The 13,370-nt window shown below is 40.3% G+C and overlaps 2 protein-coding genes across 2 annotated transcripts in view; one reads left to right on the forward strand and one right to left on the reverse strand.

Moving 5' to 3' along the window:
* The window catches only part of NDUFAF2 (NADH:ubiquinone oxidoreductase complex assembly factor 2), a 30,274-nt gene extending 21,607 nt beyond the window's left edge, over positions 1-8,667 (forward strand). The window contains exon 4 of the mRNA XM_015848768.2: positions 7,728-8,667. Within this exon, the coding sequence (XP_015704254.1) occupies positions 7,728-7,985 (258 nt within the window). The 3' untranslated portion in view covers positions 7,986-8,667. The remainder of the gene's footprint in view (positions 1-7,727) is intronic.
* A 106-nt stretch (positions 8,668-8,773) lies between these two features.
* SMIM15 (small integral membrane protein 15) lies at positions 8,774-11,252 on the reverse strand. Its single transcript, XM_015848769.2, has 2 exons — positions 11,075-11,252; positions 8,774-10,656 (listed from the first exon to the last, which is right to left on the reverse strand). Exon 2 carries the CDS (start codon positions 10,627-10,629, stop codon positions 10,405-10,407), a length of 225 nt encoding a protein of 74 aa, XP_015704255.1. The 5' UTR covers positions 10,630-10,656; positions 11,075-11,252; the 3' UTR covers positions 8,774-10,404.
* Between the last annotated feature and the right edge of the window lie 2,118 nt (positions 11,253-13,370).

The raw sequence follows: 13,370 nt of genomic DNA on the forward strand, positions 1-13,370 counted from the left end.
TTCTTTTTTTTTTTTTTTAAATTTTTTAACTTATATTGTATCTTGAGCTTTATGTTAAGCTTTACTAAATTTCTGTTCCACTTCTTTGATCTTAGTATTTTTGCCCACTATCCCCATGTAGTATTTTGTGGTGGGGTTTTTTTTTTTTTTTTTTTTTTCTTTTTTTTTTTTTTTTTATTCAGCTCTCACCTGTGGGTGATAGAGATTGTCAGAATGCTTGGGCTATTAGATCTCCTGATGAGGTCTATGATAAAATTTGGGAATTACAGCGAAGCTTCACAAATCAGCTGAACACGTCTTGCTGTGTCACAGCATCATCAACACTGGTGACCACCTCCTGGGAACCAGTGAATTTTGTAGGCCAAGGAGATGTGGTTCAGAATCATACATGCATCAGTCACTAAAATGAGGGTGATTGTGAGCTGTCCTTTTTTACACTGGTTAGTGTGGTAAACTCTTGACACCGTTTTTTCTTCTGACTACAGATTTCACTTTTGACTTAAAACATGGCATCTTTGTGTTTTGTATTTTTCAAGTTTCAGTTGCAAAGGAAAAAAAAAAATGATCCTGAACTGTAAGGGGGAAATCCTACTCCAGAGGACACTTTCTTTTGGTCTTCTGTTGCTGTTCCATTCACCAAACTGGAACTCTCCACATATAAAAGATATTGAACAGTCTATTACCTGTCTGAGTGATCTGGCTTTTTATGTACCTTCATGAATTCCAAGCAAAGTTCTGCTGTCAAGAACTTCTCAAGACTTTGTTGATAGAGCAGTTTTCATGACATTCATAAGAATTCTACATCTCTTGCACTCATTATTGGCCATTTATTTAAAATGTGAGATATTAAAATGGTAATTAAATAAATGGTAGCTTATGTTGGTGCAGATCCTGAGATGCTGAATGCGTAAGATACTTAGTATAAGCTTCATTTTTGGTGCCTGTCTTGATAGAGAGGCGCTCTTTGTCACACATCTTTATATGATCAATGACCAAGTCCTTCCTAATATAGGTAGTGAGAGTACTATCATTAAAATTAGCTTAGATATCTTGTAGTGAATTGAATCAATTCAAGCACATGGAATCTTCAGCTTCAAAGCCTGGAGTTATGGAACTAAGAGGCACATTTTTAAGGATACAGCAAACCTTAAAAATATCCAGTATCTAATATATTTTTAAACTTTTTTTATTCATAACTTACAAGCTTAATATGTCTTATTTCAGTGGACATCAGATTGGCAGGGTCTATTAAACTGAAACACAAATGTTTTTCAGTTAATTTAATACATTTAATGCATTTGGAAATGTAACCCTTTTTTTTTTTTTTTTTTTTTTTTTTTTTTTTTTTTTTCTGTAAGTGTGTGGGGTGACATGCATATTCTTTCCTCCTTGATTTGGAACTATTATATCACAATGTAATTGTAAAGATACTGGTGAAGCACATACAAAATACTGTTTGGTCTTTTATGTAGAACTGGTTGGCTTTAGTGCTTTAAGGTACACAAAATTTGTGGGCAGCTGCTGTGTATTGTATTCCCATTTTGACAGTAATGCTGATATGTTAAACTGCTATTTGGCAGCTGTGGAACCAGGGAATATTTTTAACCATGTTTCTTTTTGAATGTGTGTATAACAAATCTTGTTCTTTTACATATTTCTCTTGGGACTAGACTGTTTCTGTTTTGTGCCTTAATGACATTTTACTGTCAGCATCTTACTGTAACACCACAGAACAACATTACAATTCCCTTTTTTTNCCCTGTAACAAACCTTGTGGCTATGCACTAATTCTGATAATGTCTTGGGGGTACCTGAATAACTCAGCTGTGCTTCTGACTTTCTGATAGAATGAGGACAGTGGCGAAGCTACAGACAATTTTGAAGTACCAGAGTATGTGAGCTTTAAAACCAGAGAAACTTCTTGTGACAGTGCTAGGGAAACTGACATGGAGTGGAAATCAGTTCTTCTCTGAACCTGCCAGTGTGATAGTCCACAGCTGGCACATGAGTACCTACTGAAAAACTATTCTATGAATACTGATTTGAAGTAACCCCTCTGTATGCTAGAGGCCTCTTTATTTTTTTCTGCTGTCCATACAGAGTAGCAAAGATAGTTTAAATTCATAGTTTAAGTCCTCACTGTTTCTTTCTCTGTATGCATATGTGTATATGTGCATGTTTGTATATTGAATATTTCATGGGAAGCAAAATGGGGTTGTGTGTTCCTTTAAGTGGTGTAAGGAGCGTGAAAATAGTTTGAAATAGGGAATACCACAGTGAATGACTGCTTTTTTCATGCATTATATATTTATTACAAAGTAACAAAACTCAGCGTCTTCTGAATTGTGTGGTTGGGTGGAAGGTGAAACATTATAAAAAGAAATTTTTCTCAAATGTAAGTCTAGCATTTCTATAATTATCTGTTTTGACATCCACTTCCTTTAACCGGAATGGGGCGCAGGTTAGAAAAATCTTTTGTTTGACACTGTTTGGATTGCACATTTTCGTTTTTCTCCTATTTTCTTCTGTATGCTTCAGTCGAGAAGTTTCAAAATGAGAACTTTGACATAGAAGTTGTACAGAGAATAGGGTTTCACAAATGAATGTTTCCTGAAGCAACTAAAGAAGCTGCAGAATGTGATTTACAGTTTTGGGAAATGCTGTTAAGAAAGCACAGAGATAAACGGCTCTTCTGAGCAAAATATTTTCCACCATTGTTGTTCTGGGTCACAAGCAGGACTGAAAATTTGGGACATATTCTGATCATTTGACTTGCACTAACTAGCATTTTGCATAGTGAATTGTGATTCTTATTACTGTGAGGATAAATTGTGAGGATTATTACTCAGTTTGAAAGGGCATTAAAACTTGACAATACAGAACTGAGCTACAAGAGTCTAAATAAAAAGGAGCATTTGGAGAAGTCACTTCGACAAAGAGACTGAATATGCCGTTATTTTTTAGAGTTTTTCTTCTCAGCTACTTTGTCCTCAAGTCTGAAACAGAGGTGAACACCAGCCTTCATGGAAGACTGAGGGATCAAGGTCTCTTTACTTTCCCTTTCCCTGTGCTGCAGATCCAAAGTAATGGAGAGAGGGAGCTGCTGACACTTTGCTGCTGTCTGTGTGGGTGGGACTGCATGGAGCATTGGCTTTCTCTCGCAGTTCACTGTCAGCACAGCTGAATGGGCATGGACAGAGAAGTAAAGTGTACCAGGAAAATGGCTGGTACAGATTACACCATATATAAAGCAAGGGGGAAGCAGGGACCAAACTGAGACTTCAGCTACAGCTTTGCTTTGTAGGCACTAAGGCTGCATGCTGCCCTTTATTCTGGGCTAGTTTGTGATTTTTGCTGCTTCTGTACAGTTTTAGCTGTCTTGGACAAGTGTTTGATTTTGTTCAGTAATCTGGATTACGTTATAAAAGTAAATCAGGAGCAAGCGTCTACTGAACTGCATTTAAAACTAAATCTAGGACTCTTTGTAAAGCATGATTGTGGATATATTGGTAAATAGTATATTGATCTAACGCACAGTGAGTGATTGTGGAATGCAACTTCTGTACTGTTCAATCAGTAATTTGTTTGGGTAGCATATATAATATACATTCAAACATCAAAAAAGCTGTTCTGCGAAGCTGTCATGGTTTAATAATTTTGTAATTTTACTATCAGTATTCCACATCATAACATCATATAAAGCATGAATAATTTTACTGAATCTGCAACTTAAGAAGAAGACTATATCTCCCAGAGAACAACACGGTCAGAGATGGGTCACGGGACCTGGACACTATATTATCTCTCTCCCAGGCTAGACTGACGTCTTTTGAGTTCTGGCGTTCAGGAGAGCCTGTGGGAGTCTTTGCCGTTTCGCCTAGAATTTACAGTAGGCCTCTCGGTTTTGGGACTCATTCTCTCTCCTATTTTGCTTGATTCCTTAGCTTAATTTCAATTATATTATATTATATTGTGTTATCCTGTATTTCGATATAGTATTAAGTAATTAAGTGTGCCTCCTTAGATCGTTGCTGCTATTTTCTTTTCCTAATTAACTTTTCCTTTTGGCCTAGGGCCCCTGTGGGGCCCACGGCCCCCCCTGTCACAGACGCAGGTAGATTTTCGTTTAAACCCTGACAGAAGCCTAGGCAATGAAAGTTGTAATAAATTGTGATGTATCCAACAGAGAAGATTTGGATCAGTTCACTTGTGAATTACACAGGGTATATCCTTCTAAAAAATAACATCAGATGTACAGAACATAACCCATAGTTTAATGTTGCAACTGGACAAAGATTTGAGGAAACAAAACAGCTAAATAAAGCAAATCGTAGATCAAATTGACAAATGCTGGTTGATGATTGAACAGAGATATTTAGCAAGTACTTTCCGTAAAAAATTAGCTGTCACCTGGTTCAGTGTTTGATTTAAATCAGTATTTTAACAAAGAGAGATAAGCTTTCCTAGTTCAAACTGCTCTTCTGTGTGTGCCATACACTGACACAGCCTTTCATTGACCACAATATTTGTTATTCCCAACCTGGTCATGCTGTGCTCATGCTCAGTTGTTGAGTTAGCAAGACATGCCCTGGGTCAGAACATTCAGTGCTTCCCAGTGATGAGGGAAGTCAAGCCTCCTGGTCCTGAAATATGATGTAACAGCCTGTTATCTCATCCTGCCTATTTATCTTGTGGAACTGGAAAAGAGAGTTTTGTGACCCTGTTTGTCAGTAGTGCAAAATGAATGATTTGACATAACAGCTAGCGCTTTGCCAGACTTCCGATTATTTTGTCAATAAAGAATATTTCTGATACTTTGAGTTGTCTCACATTCAACCTTTTGTATACTGACTGTTTCGAAACAGATTTCTTCCTTTCTGCTTGTCATTTTAATGTTTTTGTTCTAAGAAGTATTTCTGCTACCTTCAGATACATGTTTTTAAGAGTTTAGAATTAGAGTTCACTTGTGATTAAACAAAATATTCAAACTAGGCACGAAAATGTGAATGTTCTCTGATGTTTCTCTTTAGTTTGGATGACATTAATCTGTCCAGATATTTCTCAGTTCTAGAACCAAATAGTAGCAAGCTGAGCCTAATGAAATTGAATGAAATCAAAGTATATCATTAAGATAACTTAGAAAGTTGGAACAAATTCTATTTTTCATTTACTCAATACACAGACCCATCTGAAATGAACTGTGACATCTTTGCTTAAAATTAGTAATACATTAAGCCTTATATCTGTGGCCCTGGGTGTAGTGTCTTTAGAAAATCATCTGAATAGAACAAAACCAAGCTGGTAACAGTCTGTTAAAGTAGCCTTTTAAATAAAATTCCTTTGTATATTATCACATTGGTGCTGTGTGTCTGACCACCTGCATCCTTAGAGGCAGCTGCTCGCAAGTCTGCATTGTTCTTTGCCTTCAGGGGATTGAAAATGGCTCATAGGAGGCAAATAGCACTATAACCTATTGACAGCTCAAAAACTAGAGCAATACAGGCAGGAACAGGAAGGGGAGGAGGAGTTCCTCGGATTGTGGAGTTCAGGGTGCAGCACTGAAAGGGTGGGAGTAGAGGCATTTGCCTATAAGAGCTACTGTGCAAGGGCTGGTAACTACAGAGTGAGACCCCAGATGTGGGAATAAGCAATTAAAGAGAAACCCCGTTTGTATTTGTACTGTTTTCCTACCAAGATAAAACTAATTTTATTCATTCTGTAAGGCTCTTTTTCACTCAGAAGGGGTAAAGCAGGAGCAGTATGAGATCCAGTAAGAGTGAAAGAGTCGTCCACTTCAAACATTCAGTCTACAAAGCAGGTTTTCTGTGTACAGCCCAGTAGCCACTGAAGATCCTCTTGGTGGAGTCAGTTATCTGAATTTTTCTCCTCACTAGGGATTGTAATTTCCAAATAACAGAGAATAATTAGCAGTACATCTCATCTGCTGGAGTTAAGTAAGAGCCTTAAGCAAAAACACAGCTTGCAAGAGTTTTCATGAGAAAAGGGGAAGAAGGGAATAAAGTGAGGCTCACTAGAGATGAGCCTGCAGGAACGGTGCCAGGACTGGGGCTGGGGCTGAGACAGATAGCTCAGCTGAATATCATCTACATGAGGACACACAGCATGGGTCACAAACAGAAGAAGCTGGAAGCCATCGTGCGGCCGGCAAACTATGACTTAGTTGCTGGGTAAATGACAGAATGGATTGCCAGGCCCAGAGAGTGATGGTGAATGGAGTTACATTCAGCTGGTGACTAGTCATGAGTGTTCCCAAGGGGCTGGTATTGGCAACCACTCTGTTTAATGTCTTTATTGATGATCTGGATGATATATCACAGTTCTAAGCTTCCTTGTTAAATGGCATCAGTTACAATTAAATTGTCTTTGAATTCAAAGTATAAAAATTCACATCATATTTCTGCTTTTTTCTGATATTACTCTCAGCTGTTTGCCATAACAAGAGCATAAGCAAGTTCTGTTAGCTTGGAAGCATGTGGTAAGAGATAAAAGACAAACATCTGTATTTTCCGTGGCTGTTTTCTTTGTGTTTACTTTGGGAGTTCTTTATATCTCTGAAGAAGCTGTTTTTTTCTGTTATTGTGGGTGGGCCAGTAATTAAACTTGCTTCAAGTTCAATCAGCCAAATTACAGTTCATGGGGTCAGCTTTATTAGTGGATTTCCAGCTTTAACCTGTACCAAACCACGCTTTTGTACAGTTCTATAATGTTGAAAACAGCAAGTTGTACAAGCCTTCTCTGAACATATCATGGAAGCTTTTTTGGCTCTGTAATAGTGTCATGCATCAGATAGGGTAGTGGCTTTAGCTGATCAAAGTGAGGAGGTAAGCTTCTCCACTACATCACTTTAATCTGGATTTCTTTTACCTGTGCAAGGGCAGTAGGTGTAATTTTACATTGTTTATGAAGGCACTGGGTTTATTTTAGCTAATGTGCCAGGTAGATAGGTAGAGTTAACAGCCAGCCTAAGTACTGGTGCACGTGGTGTCCACCCTGCAATGCCCAGTTGGCATCATCTGAAGATGTGTTGGCCATGCAGAGCTGTATTCTGGATCTCTGGGGCAGGGTTTACCTCAGGCAGTTTTGTGCCTTAGTTTTCTTTATGCTAGTATAGAATTGGTTGATTTGTTTTTCTCCTGAGTTACTAGTCCCATCTCAGTAATTTCAGGTCTGTCCTAGTTCCTAGTTCCTTTTTGGCTTTGGTTTGGGCTTATATACTGAGACAGTTGTTCATCTGTGTTTCCCAAAACTGCGCCTGCAACAGATGCCTTAAGTCATAGGCCTAGTGAGTTACAGGAAGAAACACCAACGATAAATGGCTATTTAGTAGTAGGTCCTACATAGGAGACAGTGTTAAGGGTAACTTATTTTCAGAGCATTTGTTGAGGACTGGTGAATTACTTTCCCTTTTTGATCTAACACAATAGTGAGACTGGGACATTGCTGTATAGTTTTGCTTCAACAAATCAACACATTAGCATTGGGGCTGAAATTGGTGGTAGGTGGCAATGGATGATCTTAGAACTTGAACCTGGTTGATCTTAGAACTTGAAATAGATATAGAAAAACAATAAATTATTTTACCTACATACTTGAAAATTTGGGTAATAAAATTAAGAAAAGCAGTGACCATTTAAAATGTTTCTTTCCAATGTCATGCATTGAATTTCCTTCTGTTTTATGTAATTATCTTTCTACTTTGTCTTTAGGAGATTCTTAAGAATGAGAATTACAGACAAGAAATGAAACAGAAAGTCAAAGATGTGTTGGAAAAGGATAAGCTCCTTCAGGCCAAGGAATACAAGGAGGGACTTGTTGCTGAACCAGTTCAAACTCAGGTTAAAGGCCACGCATCAGCTCCCTACTATGGGAAGAACGAGCCATCCCAAGACCCAACAAGCACTGCAAGTACCTTTCAGCCGGGTTCCTGGATGCCGCCAGCAAGTGGCAGTAATGAAAAGAAATAACCAGTTTTGATGTACAGATATTGCCAATGGATAAATGCTTTAATAGGCAACATAAACAGCTGTTATATATAGTGAGTGTGCAATAAAGTAGTATTCAATCCAAGTTTCATTTATTTTTGCAAAATTGTTTAGAGAGGCTTAATTGTGCCACACTACTACAGCACATTTGAATTCAGTGGAAAACGGGATGTGTTGCTGAGGAAGTTCATTCTCAAGCTTTTCCTGTTATTCATTAAATCATTGAAGGTGAGTTTTCTAGGTAATTTTTCTCAAATGAATCTAGATTGCTTTTTTTCCTTGAAGATGGGTTCACCTTTAACATTGTTTTTGATGTAGTAGACTTCAGTTAGTTAGCACACACACATTATCTTCTCAAACACAGGCATTAAAATTAGTTCTTAATTCCTATTCTTTCCCATGGCTGTACCAGTATGCTGAACTTTGAAGCTTCTGATAACTGGGCAGAAAAGTTCATTTCACTAACAGGAATCACTGTGACACTGCACTAATTTCAGACGTTCTCATGATTTTAATAAAGGAGTTGATGTATTTGAATAACGTTTGAGTTGCTACCAACAGTAGGTGTGGCATGGGACAGATTCAGTCCAAATTAAACTGTTCATCACTATTTTAATAGAAGTTGTAATCACTGAGTAAGGCCAATAAAAAATACCTAAGTGGTTCTGGGAGAAGAGATTATTCCTGATATCCACCCCAAAAACTAATTTTTACACGCTTAGAAATGTTTGAGAACTTAAAGTCAAAAGTCACACAGTTTTTTCAAAAAGTATATTTTGAAAAAGTATCAAATTTATTTTAAACCATGTAGGTATGCATTTTAAAATGTCTAGGTATCAAAGGTGGAATACATACACATTTGACAACATTTCCAAGAGTGGTGATTTAATCTCATGTAGCATGAAGTGTCAAAACATCATTCCAATAATGCTTGCTATTCTGACCAACAGAACTGAAAGATGGTCATCAGATACTGGTTGCAGGTAAGTACTTCATATTTACTTCAAGTCATTTCAGTAAACCTTCCCCCTTATCCTGCTGCTATCAGCCAGCTCCATAGGTCTCTGCTGAATGGGACATTATCTTAAGATCTTACTTTTAACCATATGATGGACTAGATGATAGACAGCACAGCTCCATGCTGCCATTTAGAAATACGCCAAGTCTGAAAACCTGATGACTTCCACAGACTCTTTAGAATTAGGCTGATAAAAGTCAGGCTGTGAAAAATTAATCATTTGTTAGAAAAAGATGAATTGGAATTAAGGTTAAAAATTTTTGGCATATTTACAACAGAACCTCACTTGGACTTTTTCTGCTACGCCAGCGTTTTGTGACCTGGAGTGCAGCAGATCTTCAAGGGGTGTCAGAGCAAAGTGATACCACCTAAACTCAGAAAGTCCTAAAGCACAGGCAGCTGGAGGGCTAGCAAGTAGGAAGAACTTCTGTCACCAGTGCGCATATCCTACTTGGGTAGTCTCCCATGGCTACAGGTCACAAAAGACAAAACTTGAGGCCGCCTGGGCCGCTCATCTGATCCCACTTATGGCTATTCTTTGAGGCAAAAATGCTTTGCAGACAAACAAGTTAAAGATGGACATTCAGGTGAGAATTAGGGAAAACCAACAGCGTACTCTGTAGGACACGAGTGGCCTCAGACAAATGAACACACTGACGACAAGCAATCAGTTTCCTAGAGTTTGGGCTGAATTTGAAGACTGCTGATGGGTGCGCTGTAGAGGAAACAAGAGAAGTCAACTTGGTTCATGGTGCAGACAAGCCCCACCAGCTGAGCTGCTGCAGACCTGATGGGCATGCAGTGAATGAACTGCACAGCCACACGCACTGCATGCCTTGAAAGTGTATCAGTAAAACACAACAGCAAACAAGCTCAGAAGCCAGATGCTCCACAGCTCTGCTGCAGTGTACCAGAACCTCCCCTTCCTGTAGTCCAGTTAAACCAGGAACTGCAAATACATGTAAGCACAACATGAACTACTGCTGCAATGGAGAAGGGTGCGCTACACTATGAAACCAAAGGTCATAGCATTAAGGAGTCATTTACATTATCCCCATATTTTGACTCGTTTTGAGTCACAGCTCAGCTAAGGAAAAAGATATGCCCCTAATGCTCTCCAACTATTTCATTTTTAAATATAACATGCAAATTTAGATAGAAGCAGTCTGCACAGAAACAAAAGCAAGAGATGAAAGTGACCGTCACCGGGGTAACTTCTAACACAGATGATTTCAGCAGAAAAAAATATTCTTGAGAAGTTAAGATTTCATAATTCAAGAAACAACAGCATCAAGTATCAAAGGATGGTTACAACAGAAAACGTACAGCAGTGCTTCATTAATAAAGTGAATTCTCTGCCCAAGGAAGGCCTTTCTTGCCCACTTAATCCTTCTTTGCACGTTTGGCCTTTACAATGTTCTCCTGGCGTTTCCGTTTCTTCTTCTGCTCTCGCTCCCTGGTCTCAATCATTTTCGCAAGCTTCCACGACAACGCTGCGCTGATGATGAACAGGGGCGTCAGGACCAGGATCACTGTAGTGAGGAAGCCGTAGGGGTCCTTGGCAGCCCATTCCACAATGTACACAGCCCAAGCCTTCACGTCAAACATTTCTGCCGCTTTTTTATGGGGGAAACACTGTGTAAAAAGAAAGAAGTTTGAGTATTCAGAAAAACTGAAGTGCACACACACGCTCACACTACTATTTTACTGCTGTTTTTCATTACTTGTGGGTTTGTTTTTGCTAGGAGTTGAGCCCCGCATGGTACAGCTATATAATATATATGTATATCATAATATAAATGACAGAATCATAAAGGCTGGAAAAAACAGTAAGATCATCTAGTCCAACCATCACCACGATGCCTACTGAGCACATCCCTCACTGCCACATCTACACAGCTTCTGATCACCTCCAAGGAGTGAAGTGACTCCTACTGTACCTGTGTCAATATCTCACCGTTCTGAGAAGAGACTCTTCTTAATACACAACCTGGTGCTACCGGAGGCCCGGCCATGCCCCGCGGCCTGCTCCATCCCCTACCCCACATCTCACCTGCACCAACGGGAGGGCGGCGCCGTGGGCGCGACAAGCGTCGGACGAGCGGCACGAAGGTCCCTGCGGAGAGAACAGGAAGCCGGCAGCAGGAAGCGGAACGACGGCCCGCCCCGCGATGCGGATGCACGGAGCGGCTGCACGGAGCGGCGCTGCCGGCGGCCCCGCCTGCTCGGCGCACGTGGTGACGGCGTATGCACTGCGCCGCATGGGGCACTGCTGCATTGGGCGCCGTGCTGCACGTCGGAGCGGGGATGCCGGCATCGCTCGGCTGTGTCATCGGCTGAGGAGGTTCCCTGCAGCATAACAGCTCTGTGTGTGCTGAGTGTGTGTAGTGAAGACGAGCGTTGAGTAGAAGTATTTGCTTCTCTGGATGTGTTGGCATCAGTGATCCAGAATGCTCCTATATAAGGAGGCTGCTAAGTGTTTCACACAATGTGACTTCTAACTATGCTTTTATCAATGGTAAATTCGGAGGTTACAATGGCTCCTGGAAGATGGTTGTTTTTTTCCCCCCCTTACACGCAGCACGAATTCTCCAGTAACGTTTACATGTACTTAGTAATCTCCTGGACATGCTGTATCCCACTTGCTGGATGTTCCTCTTACTGGAAGAGCCAGGTGGAAATTTATGCCGTGACACGGTGGTGATTTTAGAAGCGTTTTGAAAATTAAGCCTACTGCATTTTTTCCTTCACCCTGTAAAATCTCAGTGCTGTGAAAGCTTTATTGGCACTTTTGTTTTTCTTTTTGACCATGCATGATACATCTGCCAGCCCATAGCAGCCTGCTTTACATAGCTTTACTTCAGCCAACAAAGATCCTTTGTGTCACTGGGGATTAAGGATTCTTTCTCTGCTACAAATCGGTATTTAAAAACACTGGGGTTTTATGTTTAAGTGGATCTGCAGTACATCTCAATTCTGTGAACTGTGCGAGCAACCCCCTCTGTTTGTAGTCTGGTTGCCATTCAGCACAGCACGGCCAGAGTGTTCAGGATGAAAGGAGTCAAACCCATGACTTTCTCTCTTCTTAATTCTTCTCCAGTCATCCTTATGAGCTGTTGTGATAGTGTGTGCTTGTGAGGGTGAGAAATGTGTAGGGCAGTGCATGATATGTGGGCTAAGCAGCGTGTACACACTTTGGTATCAGAAAAAAAAAACGTGCACATCTATCTGTGTCTATACAGAGAGATATAAACTAACATAAGCATAAGAAGAAATAGAAATATATGCAGTATTAAATTAAAGATTGGTCAAATCCATTGTTTCTCATGGGAGTCTTCAACCACCCTGATAATGGAAAAGCAACATGCCCAGGCTCACACAGTGCACTTAAGATAACTTTCTGATGTAAGTGGTGGAGAAAACAATGAGGAGAGGTGTGCTGCTTGAGCTTGTTTGTAAGAATTGGTTGGGAATGTGAAGCTTGGGAGTAATCTTGAATGCAATGACCATGAGACAGTAGAGTAGAATCAAAGTAGAATAAAAGAGTAGAATTGAAGTAGGCAGTAAGTAGAATTGAACCCTGGACTTTAGTAGAGCTGACTTTGACCTCTTCAAGGACAAACTTGGAGGTATACCATGGGTTAGAGCTTTGGAAGATAAGGGGGGCCAAGGCTGTTTTTATTCAAGCACCACTTCTTCCAAGCTTAAGACTGGTGCATCACTAAGAGTAAGAATCAGACAAAGGTGGCAGGGGACCTGCAAGGATGAACAAGGAGCTGATGCATCTTCAGCAAGTCTGCTGATTATACAGAGCTGGAAAGAGTGGCTGATGCAGAAGATGTGATGCTGTGCTGCCATTCAGTAAAACCTAGACAGTCTGGAGAGTAGGGTGGAGAGAAATCTTAGGAAGTTCAACAAGAGCAAGTGCAGTGTCCTACCTGGGGAGGAATAACATCCTATGTCAATACAAGTTAGAGGCTGATGTGCTGGAAAGGAGCTCTGCAGAGAAGGACCTGGGTGTCCTCATGGACCACAGGTTGGCCATGAGCCATCAGTGTGCCCTGGTGGCCAAGAAGGCCAATGGGATTCTGGGGTGCATTAAAAAGAGTGTGATTATCAGGTTGAGGGAGGTGATTTTCCCCCTCTGCTCTGTCCTGGCGAGGCCACTTCTGGAGCACTTTGTCCAGTTCTGGAATCCACAGCTCAAGAAAGATGAGGATCTCCTAGAAATAGTCCAACAGACAGCCAGAAAGATGATGAGGGGATGAATATCTCTCATATAAGAAAAGGCTGAAAGAACTGGAGCTGTTAAGCCTGGAGAAGAGAAAGCTGGGGAGGGAATCATACCA

Source organism: Coturnix japonica, chromosome Z (assembly GCF_001577835.2).
Source record: "Coturnix japonica isolate 7356 chromosome Z, Coturnix japonica 2.1, whole genome shotgun sequence".
In the NCBI taxonomy this organism is placed as follows: Eukaryota; Metazoa; Chordata; class Aves; order Galliformes; family Phasianidae; genus Coturnix; species Coturnix japonica.